Source organism: Desmodus rotundus, chromosome 8 (assembly GCF_022682495.2).
Source record: "Desmodus rotundus isolate HL8 chromosome 8, HLdesRot8A.1, whole genome shotgun sequence".
NCBI lineage: Eukaryota > Metazoa > Chordata > Mammalia > Chiroptera > Phyllostomidae > Desmodus > Desmodus rotundus.
Genome location: NC_071394.1, coordinates 129,006,169 through 129,025,490, shown reverse-complemented (window position 1 = coordinate 129,025,490; position 19,322 = coordinate 129,006,169). Strand labels below are relative to the sequence as shown.

The window sequence follows — 19,322 nt, the reverse complement described above, 5'->3', positions numbered from 1 at the left end:
GGACCCTGTCAGGTGGGAGGGCTCTGAGCCCTGTGCCCTGGATTGCAGAAGTGGGGGGCCTGGGCAAAAGCTTCCCCAGTGCTCTGGCCTCCTGCTGGCTCCCACTGCCTTGAGGAAGCCTTGTTGGCTCCCTGGGGATATGGATGGAGCACCTCATGGCACATCAGGGCATTTTGAGGACTGGAACTTGCTACTGTCCAGAATCGCCCCTGACCTGTGTCTCCTGGTCACGTCGCCCCTGTGTGTGGAAGGTGTGACTTACAGCTGTCATGTACTTTCCCGCATGCACCTCTTCGCTCCCTGGGCCTGGTTGGAAACTGTTGCCCCAGGCCCAGTTCCGGTTTACACTTTCAGAATCAGCAACCCTGTACCGGGGACCTGAGGGAGGTCCGGGGATGGTGGTGACATTTCATGGTTCAGAATCTGTGAGGCAGACACTGGGTCGGGGCGGCCAGAGAGACTTTAGCTGAGCTGCCAGAGAGTTAACCAGGGCAAGCGAGTGGCGATTTTAAATAAAGCAATAAAACACACACCAGGGAGCATCAGGCAACCAAGTTTTATTAAAATTACCCTGACCTTATTGAATGGGTCTAGAGAATCATGTTTTTGAGTAAGCCAAAATTAATTTTCATATGAAGAAATACAGCGTTAGATCAGTCGATTTGCAAACCTTATTGTAATGACTATTTACAGTATTTTATTTCTGCAGATAGATGCATTTTTCTTCTCATAAAAAGAAAACAAGAGAAAGGATGGCAGGAAACTGTTTCCTAGGAGAAAAACATGGAGCAACACTACTGTGCAATGTTTCAAGTATGGCCACGAAGCTCATCCCCCTAGTGTGCTTGGAAGTGAATTTCAATACTAGACATGGAGCTTTGGTATCAAACAAGCTCATCTTTAGCGACATGCAGGGAGGACTAATTTGGCTGATAATTCCATCGAGCACTGGGAAAGGGCCTGCAGGTAAACCCTTCACAGGGAGGGGAGACAGTGGCATGAGACCTGTTTGGCGTAGCAGAGGGGCTCAGCCGTGTGCGCTGACTGACCTCTCCCAGCAGAGCGGCCTCAGGGCTCTGTGTCCTCTGGTGTCAGTGAAGCCAGAAGCTCTCGGCCAACATTTGTCTGCTTTTCGGTCTCGTCTTGATTGTTCCGCAGCCTGAGCTTGGTTTCCAGCCTCTGCTTCCATTCTTCTCTGAGCCTGAAAGTAGGAACAAAACCCACAGAAAGGGAGGGTTCACTCCTTGACTCTTAGTTCAGGGAAAGCTTCCTTCCTTTTTTCTCTTGAAGGGGTGTGTGTGTGTCTTCAGGTTGTAAAGGGTATACAGAGGACTTGCAAATTTAACTATATACATATTTTAATTCTCATGTCTGTTCAGAGTATTCTAATCTTAATCCTCTTAACTTTCTTTGAAAGTGCAATATTTTAACATATCGGGGGGAAAACCCTGTCAATCTAGAATTGTTTACCCAGCAAGACTGTCTTTGAAAAACAGGTCTTCAGGTGTGTAAAAAACAGAGAATTTACCACTGGTAGACTGTCACGGTGCATGTTCAAGGCCGTCCCTTCAAGCAGAAGGAAATGGCACCCCACGGAAATCGGGATCCCCATGGAATGAAAGCATCTGACAAGGCAGCTGTGTGGGTGCATATTGATAACTTTTCCTTACTATTTAAACCTCTTTTGAAGATAATCAGTGGTTGAAAGCAACACTACTAACTACGTAACGAGGGGTTTACAGCACATGTGGAAGTCGAAATGCGCTTGGTACCGCGGCCCGGAGGCCGGGAGGGGGAGCGGGGCTGCGGGTTCTTACGCTGCACGGGGAGCGATGCGGCCTTGGAGGCAGGCGTAATAAGTTCAGGACGTACATCTAAATCCTAAAGCGGCCGCTAAAGTAGCACAAAAAGATATCGTTAAAAAGCCAACCAAGGAGATAAAATGGAGTCATAAAAATATTTGAAGGAAGGCAGAAAAAGAAGAGATGAGAGAAATAGAAAACTTGGCAGGATGGCAGATTTAAACCCAATTAAACCCATTAATGTCAGTGATGTAAACAATCCAGGTAAAGAGCAAAGACGGTCAAATGGAATAAAAACAGCGGTGTCCAAGCACCTGCTCCCAAGTTTGGTGTATCCCGCATGCACTAGAGCCAGTGACAGGAGGGATCTCCCCCCATTTATAAAGATAAGCAGTGTACATTTGTTAACTTAGAGGAATTTTAAAACTATAGGTGGTGGCAGCACCATATACGTGGAAAATTTAAATAATTTCATCCTCTGAGATGCCCATCTGGCATTTCTCTGACAAAATCAATTATGCATACAGAAATAGACACACAAGGATACTCAATTTCACTTGAAAATAAAGTCTCTTTCTAAAAACTCATTACTGAAAACAGGTGAGCCACGCACTTTCGCAGCGCGCTCCGTCCCAGGCGGTGCTCCTCTGACTCACGGTAGTAAGTCTGCTTGCCGATCTCCCTCTCCCAGAAGCGCTTGAGCTCGTGACAGGTGTTCCGGCAGAAGACCTCCCGGCGCACGTACTGGTTGTTCATCCCCTGAAAGAGAAAATGCCAGCCGAACGCTCGCAGACCCCCTTCCCCGGACTCTCAAGGGTGCCAACATCGTTCACCGGAGGGACACCGCAGCCAGGTGCAGACGCTTGGCAGTGGGAGTAACAACGGTCAAGGGGGCCAATGATGTGAACGTAGAAGCGTGGCGGGCCCTGGGCTCCCGGCAGATACCTCTGTCGTTCCTTCCCCCCCCCACAGAAGCCTGGTGTCTCAGCTCTTCACCAACAGCCGTGTGCACAACTACCCATCCCAGCATCCCCACGCGTGGCCCTCACCGTCCCCATGTACAGGCTGAGACTCCCGAGGACAGCCAAACTCGCTCCAGCAGGAGGAGTTGTGCCCAGTCCTGTGGTGTGGACCCACGCTGCCTTGTCCCTCTCTCAGTCCCCTGGGCATGTGACCCCAGGTATGAGTGCAGCCACTCAAAGCACACAGTGCACGGCAGAACAGGTCACCAAAGCCCCAGGTTTCTGGCTGAAGGGCCAACAAAGGGGAGTTCAGGGAATTGGAAATCACTGGGGAGACCACAGAGGATGGACCTCCAGAAACAGACTCCATAAAAATTGCTTCTGAGCGCCTAGGCTGGCTTCCAGGTGGGCTGCGGGGGGTGGTTCTGATCCCAAACAATGAAACTGGTGGGGAGAGAACCTTCACAGTTACAGAAAACTTGAGCAACATCCTCAGCCAGCTAGACTGATGTGTAACTCATGGATCTTTCCACCCAGTGGTGGCAGAACACAGGTTCCTTTCAAGTGCCGTGAAGGAAACCACAAAGAAAGTCCTAGAACCAATAAGTGAGTTCAGCAAAGATGCAGGATATGAGATCAATACACAACATTAGTATGTGCCAGCAATGAGCAAGTGGAAGCTGAAATTTTAAAAAAGCTGCTGCCCTGGCCGGGTGGCTCCGGTGGTTGGAGCGTTGTCCTGTGCACCAAAAGGTGGCAGGTTCGATCCCCAGTCAGGGTACATGCCTAGGTTGCGGGTTTCATCTCTGACCAGGGAGTGTAGAGGAGGCAACTGATCAACGTTTCTCTCTCTCTCTCTCCCTTCCTCTCTGAAGTCAGTAAACATATCCTCAGGTTAGGATCAAGAAAAACAAACAAACCACATTGCCATCTACAATAACTCCCCAATGAAATACGTATAAATCTTTTGCACAAAATGTGCTGAAAACTGCAAATTGCTGATGAATGAAATGAAAGACGACATCAGCAAATACAGAGGCATTATCCTGTCAATGGTTGGGAGACTCAACACAGCAGAGATATCAGTTGTCCCAAAACTAATCTGTAGATTTACTGCAACTCTAATTAAAACCCAAGGTGGATATTTTTTACAGATAAAGGCAAACTGATTCTCAACAAATGCTTCTGTAACAACAGGATACCAATATACAAAAAAAAAAAAAAAAAAAAAAAAGGAAAAAAAGAAAGGAAAAAAAGGACCTTGATTTAAACCCTACACCTTATACAAAAATTAACTCAAAATGGATCATAGGTCTGATTTAAAATGTAAAACTGTAAAACCTTCAGGAGAACACATAGGAGAAACGTTTGTGGCTTGGGGGTTAGGCAGAGTTCTTAGAAATGACGGCAAAAGCACAGTTCACAAAAGAAAAAAATAATACACTGGGCCCCATCAAAATGAAAAAGTCTGCCCTGCAAAAGACACTGTTAAGGGAGTGAAAGACAAGGTGCAAAGTCAGAAAGAATATTTGCCAATCACATATGTGACAAAGGATTTGTATCCAGAATATATCAAGAACTCTCAAAGGTCAGCAACCTGAAAGCAAACAGCCCCTACCAGATGGGCAGAGCGCTTCCAACAGACACTTCACCCCAGAGGATACGAAGGCAACAGGTGTAGTGTCAGTCCAGAAACAGTTTGGCGTTTCTCGTGAATCGCACACCGCAGGACCCAGCCACCCCACTCCTAGTGTGTAGCCTAGGGAAATGCAAAGACCTGTGCCCCTTACACAGTTCTTGCTGTACTTGCCAGGAAGTGGAAAAAACCTTAGTCCTTCCATGAGTGGATGGGTAACCAACTGTCAAACAGCCATAGAGTGCAATACTGTGCAGCAATAAAAAAGAACAAACTACTACTACTGAACAAACTAATTCAGGAACTTGAATGAATCCCGAAGGCATCAAGCTGAGAGGAAGAAGCCAGTCTCAATAGATTATATATTCTCTGCCATTCCAGTCATAGGACAGCCTCAGAAAGACAGACCATAACAATTGCCTGGGCTGAGAGGTGGGGGAGCCTTTACTACAAAGGCAGAGCGTGAGGGAGCTGGGGGGAGGGAGGCCCGGGAACTGTCCTGTTTCCTGACTGTGGCGGTGGTTCCATGGAGCTGTGGGTGTGATAAATTCATAGAGCTGAGCACACACACGAGATGTTTTTTAACCAGATGTGCATACAAAAATAAAAATTTAAAAATAGAACAGAAATGTTTCTAGTAGTATTTTGACTTTCTTTAAAAAAGGTTTTATTTATTTATTTATTTATAGAGAGAGGAGAAGAGAGGGAGAGAAACATTGCCTGTCTCATGCCCCCAACTGGGCACAAGGCCCCCAAGCCAGGCCTGTGCCCTGACTAGGAATCGAACTGGTGACCTTTCGTGTTTGCGAGACACCGCCCGAACCACTGAGCCACACCCATCAGGGCCATTTTGACTTTTTGCTGATTTGATAAGATTCAACCATTGAAAAGTCTAAAGATTATTCCCTGAAGTATCACCATACCCTGCTACTGATTGCCCCCGAAAACCAGCAGCACTGGAGCTGTTAGGACCAAAGCCTGAATCAAAATCTGCATTTTAACTAGATCCCCAGATGATTCACGTGCCTGTTAAAGTTGAAGACGTTCTGCTTGGGAATGACAAACACCCAAACCTAGCATGTCCTCTTAAGCCTCGGTCTTCTGCACAGCCCACTGTGGGGAGCTTCCCTATTTAAAGTTCCTTGAGGCTGTCGGTTTAGGGGAGTGAGCAACTTTCCCTCAAAATGCACTGCTTTTCTTCACAGAATCTCACCTCCTGGGAGCCTTGTTAAGTGAACACTGGCCCTGACTTCTGGCTTCCGCACCGAGTTTAGCTCATTTGGAAAGTGTCGTCTCAATGTATGTGTTAGATAGGAAAAGCCCCACTGAGCTGTCTAAGTCACTCCCAAGCAGACGCAAGGTAAGGCTTTCAGAGGGGAGGATGAATTTCAGGGGCTGAGAAAGACAGGTTTGCAAGGACCACGTCCACTTCACTTCCCCCAAGAAGTGCAAGGTGAGCTTCCATTCCCAGCACACTCAAGTTCACACCCTTTACCTTAGAGATGAATCTGCTGCCGTCTGGATGGTGCAAAGCGGGGCGGGAACCACAGCTCTGGGCGGGACCTGAAACTCAGGGTCTGAGCCCTTTATATGCAGAGTGGAGGGGTTGCAGAAACGCCCCAGGCTTTCGCGGTTCCATGCACCGAATTAGGATTGGAATCACAGAGGTCCCATTCCAGGGACATGGTGGCCTCCTTCCTGGTGAAAAATAGCCCCTGGGCCCTGCTCCCCTGCCCACCCCGGGCTGGAGAGCTCTGCTCTGGCAGACCCTGCAGGGGCCATGACTTGGCTGGAACCAGTTATTGTTCAGAACGGGCCCTGGATTATCAGGGAGCACGAACCTGCTGTGCCTTGGGCAAAGCCGCCCTCCGCCCCTGGGGGTAAAGGAGCCTTGCATGGTGTGACAAGTCACACTTTGGAGTCATTTTACAGGATGATTTAGAGAGGCCTGTTGTCCTTTGGAGCTGCTAATCCATGACTGGAGGGTAGGGTGGTGAAGACATTTCACAGTCTGCTCAGTTCTCCCCAGCAGGAGCGGGAACTGGCCTTGGGGACTGTGTCCCAGGGAACGATGACTGTCTCCCAGAGAATGGCCTCAAACCCAGAAGGGCTTCTCAGTTGAAAGCAACATCCAGCCATTACCATGAGCACAGTGTGCTCTTGGGTTAACATCTGGAATGGCCCTTTGGGACCATCAGTTCGCCATCAAACCCTGCTGGGCCATGACCCCTGCCTATCAATGCTCAAATCTCCCCTGTGGAAGCCTAGGGCAGTGAAGCAGGTGCAATCGCTGATCTTGATTGTGTGGGGTATTTTAATAAGCCCTTTCCCGCCCTGACCGTTGTGGTTCAGTTGGTTGAGCATCATCCTGCACAGCAAAAGGTCACCAGTTCGATTCCTGGTCAAAGCATATGCTTGGGTTGCAGGTGGTCCCAGGTTGGGGCGTGTGCAGGAGGCAGCTGATTGATGTTTCTCTCACACATTGATGTTTCTCTCCCTGTCTGTTCCCCTCCCTTTCCCTCTCTAAAAGTAAATAAATAAAATATATATTTTTAAAATAAGGCTTTTTCCTCCTAATGTGCATGTCTTATGAAAGAGCAGAGGCAGGTTGTACAGCGGAGGGTTTTTTCACAGGGAAGACTGGGAAGCAGATTTGGGGCCACGTCTCAAAGCACCACCTATTGGAAACGATACCCAGAGCAACAGTGATTATCACCGAAGTATATTTCCAGGTAAAAACACCCGTTTTGCTTTAGTGTTTTTCTAGCTGATGAGATATGCAAACAGAGAGGATAGGATAAAATAGCAGTAAAACCTTTCCCTCTTTAAAAGAAATCCACAGGGGAACTGAATAGTTAATAGGTGAAAGGTTATCTTGAAGGATATTTTTCCCCCACTGACATGCCAAATGTTGAGAAAGGCTTTTGGTTACATGAGATTCCTCAAACTTTACTGAAGCTAGCAAGTCCTTTAAGAAAAATTGATCAGCTTAAGCTTCTTAAGTGTGGCTACTCCCCTGGGCTCAAAAGGGACCCAAAAAAACCCTCCCTAATCCCCTAGCACAGAATTTCACAGGCTCCATAATTTGTTACTTCAGAGGACAAACATTTATGATTTTTCCATTTCGACTGAATTTTGAATCAACAACCTTCTGAATTTCCAAATTTTCATTCTGTGTTTGCAATGTATTTAACGGGGGGGGGGCAGGGATGCCTTCAGGGGGTCTTCTCAACCAGCACCTCCGTTGAGAAGGCAAGTACTTCCCCAAACAATGTTAGGCCTTTTTTTTTTTTTTTTTTAATAAGCAATTTCAAGTTCCTTGAGGCAGAAATCCAGGAGCCCACAGGCTTCTTGAGCCGATTCCAACCTCTTACTGATGCTGGGTTTGCGACACCTGGAGTATTTTTGCAGATTCCATGGCATGTCTAGCCTCCGCTTGGATGCTCTGCTGGGAAAAGCCAATTGGTCCAGGAAAGGTCTTCCCAGGGCTGGGAGCACAGGGCCTTCCTACTAACATAAGATAATCTTTCCCTCTAACAAGGAGCTCCATTCCCTCCAATAGCTCACTGTGCTTCTCATGCGCAGGACATACCAGTTATCCATCCCATTGCTTCATAGTCAGAAGGAGTGGAAAATTCCCCTAGTCAAAAGGTAAAATGTTTAAATTTAAGCAGAGGAGACTAATTGTCTACCAGAAGGGGGAGGGGAAGATAACATTAATATTTGTGCATGTTATATTGTGAAGCATTTTGTGTTATATTGTGGTTCTTCACTGAGAGTCGTCGCCTGGGTTTATTGTGTGATATGAAAACCGAGGCTGAAAAAGACCAAATGACGAGCCCATGGTCCCAGAGCTGTCAATGGCAGAGCTGAGACTCGGACCTACGTCGGTCTAAACTCAAAGCAGGCAAGCACTCTTGCTGTCATATACGCGGCACCTAAAATGTAAATCGTAGATATCCATATAAATCACGGTGACGTGGTGTGATGTGAGCCACCTTTGACTCAAGGGAGGTCGTCATCCCTGGCCATTATCTTAATAAGGAAGAAGCAGGGGATTCAAAGTTAAATCTTTGCTATTTACATAGAAAATAGCTATGGCCAGCCCTTGCTAGATGGCTCAGTCGGTTGGAGCATTGTCCTGCACACCAAAAGGTTGGGAGTTCAGTTCCTGGTCAGGGCACATACCTGGGTTGCAGGTTCAATCCCCAGTTGGGGCACCGGCAGGAGGATACTGATCACTGTTTCTCTCTCACATCCATATTGCTCTTTCTCCCTTCCTCTCTCTCTCAAATCGATAAATATATTCTTGGGTGAGGATTAGATATATAAATGTATATGTATATACATTTATAGTTATGGCTGTGAGAAATGCAAGAGAAATAGCTGCGGGAGGAACCAGATGATCTGACCCAAGTGCCTTTATTTGATGCTGCGCTGAGAGGCGGGCTGAGGTGGGTGGAGTTCAGCACCGGGGGAAGGCAAGAATGGGTTTTTTAAAAGAAAAAGTGCAGGGTTTGTGGGAGGATAGGGGAGAGGTTAGTCTCTTGTTCTTCCAGGCAGCTGCCTCAGGGTTCCAGCATGTAGCCCGGAGAACGAGTTAGGCAAAGGGCGGGGCTGTTCCCAGGCACAGGAGGGTCAGTCTGACCACCGGCCATTGTGGCTGGTGCCAGATGTGTATTGTGCGCCATAGGAGAGAGTTTGGATTTAAGTCTCAGGCTACCAAGAAAGTCAGGACAACTGAGTCACAGGCAGGCCCGAAGGTTGGAAACTGGCCTGGTGCTTTCAATGGCCAGTGTGGTCAGTTAGAAACAGATTCCAAGTCCTGGTCGGGCAGCTCAGTGGGTTAGAGTGTCGTCCCTGATGTGCCAAGGTTGCAGGTTCAATCTCTGGTCAGGGCACATGCAAGAGGCAACCAGTGAATGCACCAATAAATGGAACAACAGATCCACGTTTCTTTCTCTCTCTCTCCCTTCCTCTCTCGTTCCGAGATCAATAAATGAAATGTTAAAGCACCAGATGACCAAATAAATGGCCAAATAAAATTGGATTCTTGGGGTTTGGCCAATAGAAGGTGAGGGCTTGGAGTCTAAGAATGTGGGGGCTACATACCTGTTGACTTCTTGGGATTCCTGAGCGTCCAGCTTCATCCGCCGGGGAACACAGGGCGTGCTCAACTTCTGTTATGATGTGGCCAAGGGCTGAGTGGAAAACAAGAAGCCTCTTGAGTGTCCAGCCCCAAAGGACCACCCCACCAAGCACAGGCAGTTAAACGGTGCCCATGACCAAGATTACAGAGGGAAGATGACCTTCCCAAGCAACATCTGAGGACATTCCTGACTGCAGCTACCCTAACCTCTTCACCCTTGAGGATGCTACTGCTTGGAAACCATGGCGTCTCTTTTTCTGGTTTGTAAAATGTGGTTGCCATAAGCACAGAGGTCTTCCGGTGGCCGAGCCAAATCGGAGGGAAGTCCGGAAGCTGCAGCCGCAGTTTCCTGCAGGGCTGTGCTCCTTGTTCTGCCATCTCTGGGTGGCTTTAGCTTTCAGTGAACCCGTGTTCCTCCCCCTGGACCCTGTGAGAGCTAAACAGGAAGCAGGTGAGCACCTTGCTTCTCCTTCTGTCTCTTTTCGGGGATTCCTCCCCCATACCTGGCTCCTTGTTTCCAGACTCCTCTTGACCCTGTGGAGAGGTCAAGTGTCACGACTGTAATTCTGCAAAGCTCAAAGCTCAACAGGTTTCGCTGGACACTTTTTAGCTGGCACAGTGCTTTCGATCACATCATGTAATTTCATGAGTCGTCGATGAGGGTAACGAAAAGGGAGCAGAAGTGTGGCGAATGTGACGGAAGACAGAAGACAAGCCTGGGAAGCCCCCCAGATGGTAAGGCTGCTCTTGTTGGGGGACGGGCAGGGAGGGGTCTGTAGGTGGACGGGCCCCTAAGTGCCGGGCATCCCGGGCAGAGGCGGGACAGGACTTAACAGACGGACCTGCTGGCCCACCGGCCCTGTTTCCCAAGCAGCCCAGGCCTCTGTCCTCCGCAGACCCCACCTCACACGGAGCTGGGAACTGGGGCTTCTTGAAGAGACTACCTCCCCTGCAAATTCTGCCAGAAGCTTTCCCCAGAGGCTTCTAGTGCCTTCCTGTGCCCTGGAGCACTGGACCACTTCGTGATGCACTAACTCTGTAGGGAATGAGAAGTCTGTTCCCCTGGAGCTTTCTCTCCAAGGACTTATTTAAAATCGTGCTTGGGGAAAGATAAGAGTTGCGAAATTGGCAGGGCCTGGGCTCGCAGCCTCTCTCCTGACCTTTCCCAGTCCTTTGTGAGCCTGATCCGCATTCCATGACTTGGGGTAAGCCGGTCCTGCATGGTGGGGAGGGGACAGTGGAGCATGAGCTGCCCTGGATTACACCAACATTTGCACTGGAATCTTTCCTGTCATCTCTAAAGAAAAATGAGAGTGCGGACAGATTCTCCAGCAGAGGCCCTGGACATTATTTGGGGCAAGCACTTTTTGGGGTCTTTCCAGACACTAAGATTGAGACTGCTGAGTCCAGCCACATCTGGCCAAGCACGTCCTTATGTTTCAAGGGTACAGCTTGGGGAAGGTGGGCGGGCGGGGCCCACGGGGCAGCACTTTGGCCGCCTCGAGGCTGGCTTCGTGGAGCAGGGGTCAGGCTGAAGGGGTAATGTGATGGGGCTCCTCTTCCACCCTCCACCAGGACCCAGGTGACCAAGAACATGCGTGAGCGAGAACACATGTCCTGGTTGAGGCATGTGACACCCTGTGCCTGGACTGCAGCCAGTGATCTGTGAGTGACAGCACCTGGCTGGGGCTGTGGCTGGATGGCGGATGCCAGCAGTCGCACTTGAGGGCCTCCTTGGTCTGCCGGGATGTTGTTCTCTCCTGATGGTCAAGGTGCCGCCAGGGGCAGCCTGGGGTGGGGTTGCGGGGCTGGGCGAGCCCAGAGGCCGAATTAAGACTAAGGGCTCTGCCTCTGTCCAGTCTTGGAGACTCATCGTTCTAAGTCCTCCTTTTATTCATCTGTGAAACCAGAGGGTTCAAGGTCACCTCCCACTTGAACACAATGGTTTCTGGGAGGGTTCTTAACCTGAGGTCTGTGGATCATCGACAGGCTTCACGGGGTCCATGAAGCCCTTGTATGTACCTTCGTATGTGGGTTTCTTTCTGAATAGAGTCCACAGCTTCCTTAAATCCTCAAAGGGCTCAGTGACAATGACACTTAGCATGCATTGTTGGCTATTCTTACTCTTCATATGAATCACTCCCATCTAGGCCGCACATCAGCCGTCAGGAGCACAGAGAGTGTCAGCAGTTTGCCCCGAGTCACGCAGTGGGCCTGTGGGCTCTGGAGCCCAAGCCCTTGACCATGACACTACACATGGGTAGGGAATGACTTCCTGTGAGTATCCGAAAGAATCCCTCTTCCGTCAGCTGAGGCGAGGTTCTAAGAGCTAGTAAGGTATTTTAAGGCTGAATTTCTCTTTTGATTGAAATCATCAGTGTTGATTTTAATCAGTAACGATTAAATCATTAACGCCAACTTCCGTCAATAATAAGTCCATTGTAATAAATCAACGATAACAAATTAAATCATGAATAGCAAAGCCTCACTAATAGCTATGGGGGATTGGTGCATAAAGAATAGGATGGGTGCATGAATTTCACACAGTCTGCATTTCACAGTAGGTGGCCGATTTGAGGGGGTCCCTGTGATTGTCCCGTAATGTCCTGTGTAAGCCAAGCTGTTGTTATTCCTCCCAGAGGTGGATAAAGGGGTTCCCAGGTCTTGCGCTGGCCTATTAGTTTTTCTGTGGCAACAATACGTTAGCCTGTGGTCTGTTGTCCCCCAAACATGTACCTATAACAACAACAAAGAGAATAAAAAGATAAGAGGGACATAACAGATGAATCACTGTTTATGAAATGTTTCTCTGTAGAACACCCACCATGGAAAAATTATTTCATTGCAGTCAAGCTTGACACTTCTAACTTTGTGTTTGTGTATATTTATTCTGGAGACCAAGAGGTCTTTAAGCAAAGGTTGTGCCAGGTAACGTTACTTTGGTCCTTGGGTCAGGAACGGTCAGGCATTCAAAGATGGTGGCTTTCTGGCCTTTGGCTACGAGTCAAAACTGTCTTGTGTTTAGTTCTAAAATGCTTTGAGAAATGCAGAAGTCAGAGCCACAGAGACTATGGGGCCAGCGTGTTGGCTGGTTTAGATTCGTGTGACATGACATGCTGAGACCTGGGCCTTGTGTCCAGGGACGGGCAGAGGGGACGTGCACCTTGCTGTTGGAGGCATGGTCCTGGGCACCGTGGATCCCGAGGTCCATGCCGTGCACTGTCCTGAACTGCCACTCTGAGTGATGCACGTGCGCCTCATCTGGCACACAGGTGACCGGGAGCCCGAATCACTTCCTAAACTCACACAGCCATGCGGCATGGCCAAGCTGTCCCGCACGCCCAGCCAAGCCCAGCCCCAGGGAAACCTGGCCAACAATGCTGGGGAGGTGTGATGTGCCGGCCCCTGCCACATGCGGGGCTCAGCCCAGCAGGACCCCCAGATGCTCTCATGCCGTCCGCACAGGGACCCTTCTGACCTGGGTGTTGACATCACCCCCATTGCAGGGACAGGGAAAGCGAGACCGAGAGAGCCCCTGGGTTTCTTCTGCCCCAAGCCAACCCCACAGCTTTCCAGTGGCTTGTCTCATTAAGCAAATTTCCATACGAGGCCCCACAGACTGAAAATTCCAGTGCAGTCACCGTGGCCGGGACCCTTGGTGACCGGATGTCTCCTTGGCAGTACGCCTGGTTCTATATTTGTGATGCCACACATTTCACTCATGGCATTTGTCTATGAAAGACCGGTTTTCTGTGCAGTGAAGATAGAGATACGACAGCTAAGTTACCGAGCGCCCACTGCAATGCCCGGCACCCTCACCCATTTCTCACGCTGGCCCAGAGGGCCAGCTCTTCCAATCGTCCCCTCGCAGGTGAGGGCAGCAGCTCCAGCATCACCTGCAGCCACCCTGCTCAGGAGCAGCAGAGGTGGGGCTGGCACTGCTCCGCGGGCACAGAGCAGGGTCCTCTCGGTCAGCGCTGCACAGTTGTGATGACAGCAGCCGAGGGAGATGTAGCGTGGTGACCTTGTGTGTGACTTTCGGCCGCCTGCCTGCCCCTTCAGCTTGCCAGGGCTCTGGTGGGGTCAGCGGCTTTGACACTGTTTCATAACAGCTGAACAAACCACTGGAAACCTGGCTGAAGAAGCAAGATCTCTAAACACAAAGCCTCTCGACGTAACAACAGAAGGCAGAGCTCCTTCCCTTCCTCTTTAACAGCGGTTTGTGGGCCACCCTCCCCGTGCTGGGCATTTTTCTAGATGCAGCAGTGACCGAGGCACATGGGACCTCGGCCCTCACGGAGTGTAAGTCCTGGTGGAGGACAGACAACACGTGTGAGAATGCTGCTTTCGTGCGTGACGTGACCGATGTCGGGATGCGGACAAGACCTGTGGAAGGTGTTCGCACCGGCGACCTCAGAGCATCAGAGGCTGTCTCAGTGGGACCCTCATTGAGGGCACCCCCACATACATCAAAGTGCGGGAGCCCATAGTCAGGGTCCCGGGCACAGGGCTGTCCTCCCGGCAGCTTGAAGAGGCCAGCGGGGACACAGTGGAGTTCCAGACAGCCAGCTGCCCCTCTGCGCCATCCAGGGCCCACCCTGGTTGGCAGGAGCCCGGAGATGACCCTCACCTTGGAGAAGAACAACCCCCCTGACCTGCTGGGGCTGCTGGCCAGGCAGGGGCAAACCTTGTTTTTGGGCAAGAGCAACAAAAGTGATGTAGATACCCCTGCAACGTTCAGGGAAGTCACCTGTTGGTTTTGGTCTTAACATCTACTGAGGTGGAGGCAGGGCACAGAGAAGCCCAGCCTGGGTAGCCTGGCTGCCTCCGGCCACACCTGCTGTCCTGCTCAGGAGTGGAACTGAGGGGCGCTGTGACCCGGACGGGCTGCCGAGTTGCTGAGCTCAAGTGATCGAGCACTACTCTGTGGGTGCCACAAAAATGTTTGCAAAAACAATCGAAAAAAATAATAAAGGGAAGGGAAAAAAAGAACACAAGGCTCTTAGTAATGCAATTGAAATGAGAACCTCATCAGCCTGCTTCCTAAAGCCAGGGAACCAGGGCTGTGCTCTCCGCCACCCAGGATGTGGCCAGGGGTATTGAGCCCACACACTGTAGCGGGGAGAGTGGGTGGAAGGGGCCTGCAGGACGAGAGCCGAGGAATGCTGGGAAGCACAGAGGCTGGACCTTCCTTACACTGCTTTTCAACACATTGACTGAACGCCTCTGGCATGCCCTGCACTGGCTGAGAGACCCCAATGAACAGCCTGCCATGCCTTCCTCTGGCCAAAGAGCACACTGTTAAGTGACTTGCCTGTAACAGGCCGCGCTGGCTTTTGCTTTCAGCCTGTTCGAATCTAAACCCACTGTGTTGGTAAAAAGACCAATGTTTGGACAGACCCCCTCTTGGCAGCCTGAGAAGGAGTGTCTGGGGTTTCCTGCTCTCCTCTGTCCTCTCTAAAGGCCCCTCTTTCTCATCGTCCCTGCTCTTCCCAGCAGAGGTCTGACCTGGGAATAGTTTTCGCCCTGAGTGCCAGGAAAGGGCTGGCTCGGCCTGCTCTGGGTCCAAGGGGAAGCTAGCCCTTCAGGGAGGAGGCAGAACCGGCTGCGCTGGTGTCTGGTCTCCAGGAGCATGTGTGAACGGGGGTGTGTAGGTGTGTGTGCACATGCACACACACTGACCTCTCTGTTTAAGGCTCTGAGCCTCCTTTTGGCTATTTTCAAACTGGCAGTTAGCACAGCTCTGTGAGAGCGCCTGCCCCTGGGATCAACAGAAGCTGGGGCCAGAGCCTCGTTCATTTCCAAGAGCTCTGGAGATGCTGGGTAGATGGCAGATGCTTGTCAGTCAGCTCTGCCCACCCAGCGGTTTCAAGGGGAAAGGAGGCTGGGACTGGGACATCTGGGACAGGGTCAAATCTTTCAAATCTGCACTCTTGGCATCATTAGTGGCTTTGGAGCCCCATGTGTACCAGGGGGCTGTCACTACCTGTCCTAAGAGGTGAGAGGAGGCCAGCTGGATTCAGAACCAGCTCCAAAGAGCTGCTCTGACTGACTTTGGTCCAGAGCTTCCATGTTTCCCAGGCTGGTGGGAAAGGCAGGGATGGGGCAGGAAGGTTCAGGAAGGAGAAGGCCACATCACCAGTGACTGTCCCGATGCTTCTCATTTGGGACTCTTAGGGGCTCATGGAGTTGCAAAGCAATTGAACTGATCTCCCTTGGTGGACCCCCCTCCTCCGTCCCCCGCGCATACAGGGAGGAGTCTTGGACTTGGGGTGACAGAGGCCATTGGCCAGGCTGTGGCTGGGCTGACGGAGTCTGGCGGTGTGTGGCGGTGTGTGGGGGTCACTGTCAGCAGCAGTGAGTGGAGACAGCCTTAAGCTTGGAGGGGAGGGTCTTATGCAAAGGATCTACCCAAGGCCATCTTTTGTCTGGGGGGCTATCGGATATTTCCAACTGATGCGTTTGTGTATCCAGCGGACCTAGGGCTCCTTACAGAGGGGGAAGCGCCTTCTCTCAAAGATCTCCAAGCACTATGAAAAAATCAACATCTGACTTTTCCCAATACCATGTGAGGTTTGTTTTTCTTTTCATAGCATGTGGGTTTTGATGTTCGGTAAAGCCAAAGTCAGTTTTGACTTTTTTGAGGTTGAAAGCCTGTAATAATCAATGTTGTTTTTTCCTGATTGACATGATTACATGCTGATTTGTCTAGCCCATAGTCCTTGCCTGCCTTTTGTTTTCCCAGTTAAAAGACAACCTGAGTGATTTGGAATTAGATGATTTCTCACCTGCCTTCGGATCCCTGGTGTTGGCATCGCTGCGGGAGGATGCCCTATGGAGCAGAGGCAAAGTTGTGAGGGCTAATTCACACCATACGTTCAATATAAGGAGTAATTGTGTAGTTTAGAAGGACTGTGTTGCTTAGAAGAAAGCAGGCGAATTCCTGTCCCCCGCCGTCCCCTCCTCAGATCAACAGATGGAGCTGGCAAGTCTGCAGGGAAGGGGAGACCCTTGGAGGTGCCAGACACTGCTGGGGACACCTTTGGTCACAGGGAGCTCTGCCAGCTCTTCTTCCATCATCTCCCCCTGAGGGGATGTGGGCGTGGTCTCAGGAAGTGCTAATTGTCTTATATGGAGTAGTTGCTGCTGAGGAAGATAAGGAAAGCTCCTGCTTGCCTTCCTCACCCCTCCTCCCTTTCTGCATCTACCCAGCATCGAGGGAGCAGGGTCCCCAGTGGTTGGCACACAGGTGCTGAGGGTCCTTACATTCCAGTGGGGAGAGGCAGACGTGGAGACAAGTTCACCAGGGAGTGTTATGGGGTCTGTGAGACCCGTGGCAGGGTTTAGCTTAGCTCGGGGAGTGGCCCCACCCCCCGTGGTGGTCAGGGCGAGGGCGGGGAGACAAGGGAGGAGGGGGAATGCAGGCCAAAGAAGGACGTGCATTGTGTGACTTCCCTAGGTGAGGGCCCTGGGACAGTGAAGTTCACGGACGGAAAGTGGAATGGTGGTTGCCAGGGGCTGGGGCAGGGGCCACGGGGGTTCCCGTTTCACCAGTAGAGTCTCCTTCAGGGAAGATAAAAAGTGAATGCACTTAACACCACTGACCTTTATACTTAAAAATGGTGAGAATGCTAAGTTTTATGTTATGTGTTATTTTTTACAATGAACACAATGAGTTGATGTAAAGAAAAACATTAAACACAGATGATGTGGCCCAAAGCAAGGCGGTCTATGAATGCCCAAGTTCGGAAAACCTGTCCCAGCCGCACCCGGGGTGGCTACGGAGGACGTGCAGGCAAACGAGAAGACTTCTTTCAGTACTCCGAAGTTTTCTTCCTTTATTTCTCTCGTGCATTTTCCATTTCTGGGCAACAAGGAATGTTTTAAACCATTCTGTGGTAAAGAGGCAGGTAGGAAGAGGAGAAATGTGATGTTTGTTGGAAACCCCCTTCTGGCCAGTGTTCTGTTTTATTTCGCTTCGTTCTAACCACACTGCAGTGTGGGCTTGAACCCTGCCTCACGGACTGGGAAGCTGGCCCCTGTGCCGGCGAGTGGCCAGACCGGCCCTCCACCCTGGGCCACCCACCTTCCGCTACGAGCTCTTTGGGGTGTCCCCTCGCTGCTTCCCCCTTAACCCGTTTCACCTCCTGTCCATTGGGCACTGCAAAGAATCCCACTCACTTGGAATTCTGCATCTGCAGGGCGATGGTTTGGACAAACGCGAGTGGTAGACCAATCAGTAGCTGCATGATGGGAACAAGTCTTGTCCCTCAAAGCAGAACACACACCAAAGCCGGAAACAACTCTGGGCACTGCCCGGACTCCCGGCTCTCCCAGTCCCTCCATTCCCTCACCTCGCAAAACACGAGAGCGCACGGAGGGGAGAAAACCCACCCACCAAGCACGAGGCACGGCGCCGCTGAGAAGTGACCGCAGTTCACATTTGGGTCAGTACACGTCCCGTCTTCCCTGGGCACACGCACACACACAGGCTACTTTAGTTTTTCTTTTCTCGTTGTTGGTTGCACAGCATGTTCTTCATTACGGCCCGTAAAGTGGAGAGAGGGGGAAACCAGTGTTCTTTGGACAAAGGAATGAGACACGTCAACTCGGAGACGGAGACCTACGAGGGCAGCATGGTTTCTGGCGGAAGTCAAAAGGTGAACTCAGAGCCTGAACTGGGAAGACCATTAATCTTTAAAAAAAAAAAGAATAAAAAAGTCAAATGGGCTGAGGGCCGCCACACAGAAGAGCCGTGGGCATTTGGAGAGGGGCAAAATTTCATCATCCCTTCCTTTGGTTTCCCATTGAATGCCAACAACTCCTTTCCTTTATTGTGGCAACTCCAACACTTCTGTCACTCCTATGCTTTTCCAACACCCCCTCTCCCCCGGGGACCACGGAGAGTATTAACAAAGAGGAGGAGTTATATTCAGAAGAAATCTAAGGACCAGGGGTCACAACCCAGAACCTAACACCCTTGACTTCCATGGATCTTGGAAGCGTGACTCGACCCTTTGAAGTGAACCAAAGATCTCTAACACCTTGTAAGTAGTTTGTCATTTTGCTGAGGGATGCTTATGGGTCATGTCTAGTGTGAGGCTGATTTCTAGGGATTCCGAGTAAAATCAGCTTACTTCATTCTTGCCTACGTACTACACAACCTATTTTAAATGGGCATCGCGATACACAGCTCTGTCCCCTGGTTTACAACTAAATGCATGGGGAGTATTTTCTCCTTTACAACAGTTCAAATAACTGCCTGGTATGGAAAAACCATAGCTGATAAGCACTCTTGCGGGGAAACTTAGATATTTTTCTGTTCCCAAGAAGACTTTATTCTCTTCACAATGCCTTGAGAAAAAAGGGGTGTGCTTGTTTTCTACAGCTTCCTATGGAAACTTGCCCCTCGACTTAACTTTTAACTTGCTTCTCTGTGCCCATGGAATCGAGTAATCCATTTTGTTTCCTCGCTCCATTTGCTCCCTCTCTACCTGGTCTTCCTGGCCACAGGAACCCTTCCTTCCCCCAGCATCCACATCTGGTCCTTCACCTCTAGTGTGTGCCCTGCCCCCTCTCACCTGCTCTCTAGATACTGTCTTTAATTGATTGTGCTCAGCTCTACCTACTCAAAGCGTTGGCCTCAGATCCACATCAGATTAGCTTTTATTAATCTGAAAACAGAATTGTTCAAGGGACAGTATTAAGAATCTCTTGGTAGTTACATGCATCAAGACACATGGGAATGGGGCACAATGTAGATATGGCTGAGG

At 50.3% G+C, this 19,322-nt stretch overlaps 1 protein-coding gene across 1 annotated transcript; it reads right to left on the bottom strand.

The window, feature by feature from the left end:
• Positions 1 to 919: 919 nt before the first annotated feature.
• FAM240A (family with sequence similarity 240 member A) lies at positions 920 to 17,798 on the bottom strand. The gene is made up of 4 exons (XM_053929268.1): positions 17,731 to 17,798; positions 16,338 to 16,381; positions 2,416 to 2,611; positions 920 to 1,201 (listed from the first exon to the last, which is right to left on the bottom strand). The coding sequence occupies exons 1-4, from the start codon at positions 17,796 to 17,798 to the stop codon at positions 1,069 to 1,071; spliced, it is 441 nt and encodes a 146-aa protein (XP_053785243.1). The 3' UTR covers positions 920 to 1,068.
• Positions 17,799 to 19,322: the final 1,524 nt, after the last annotated feature.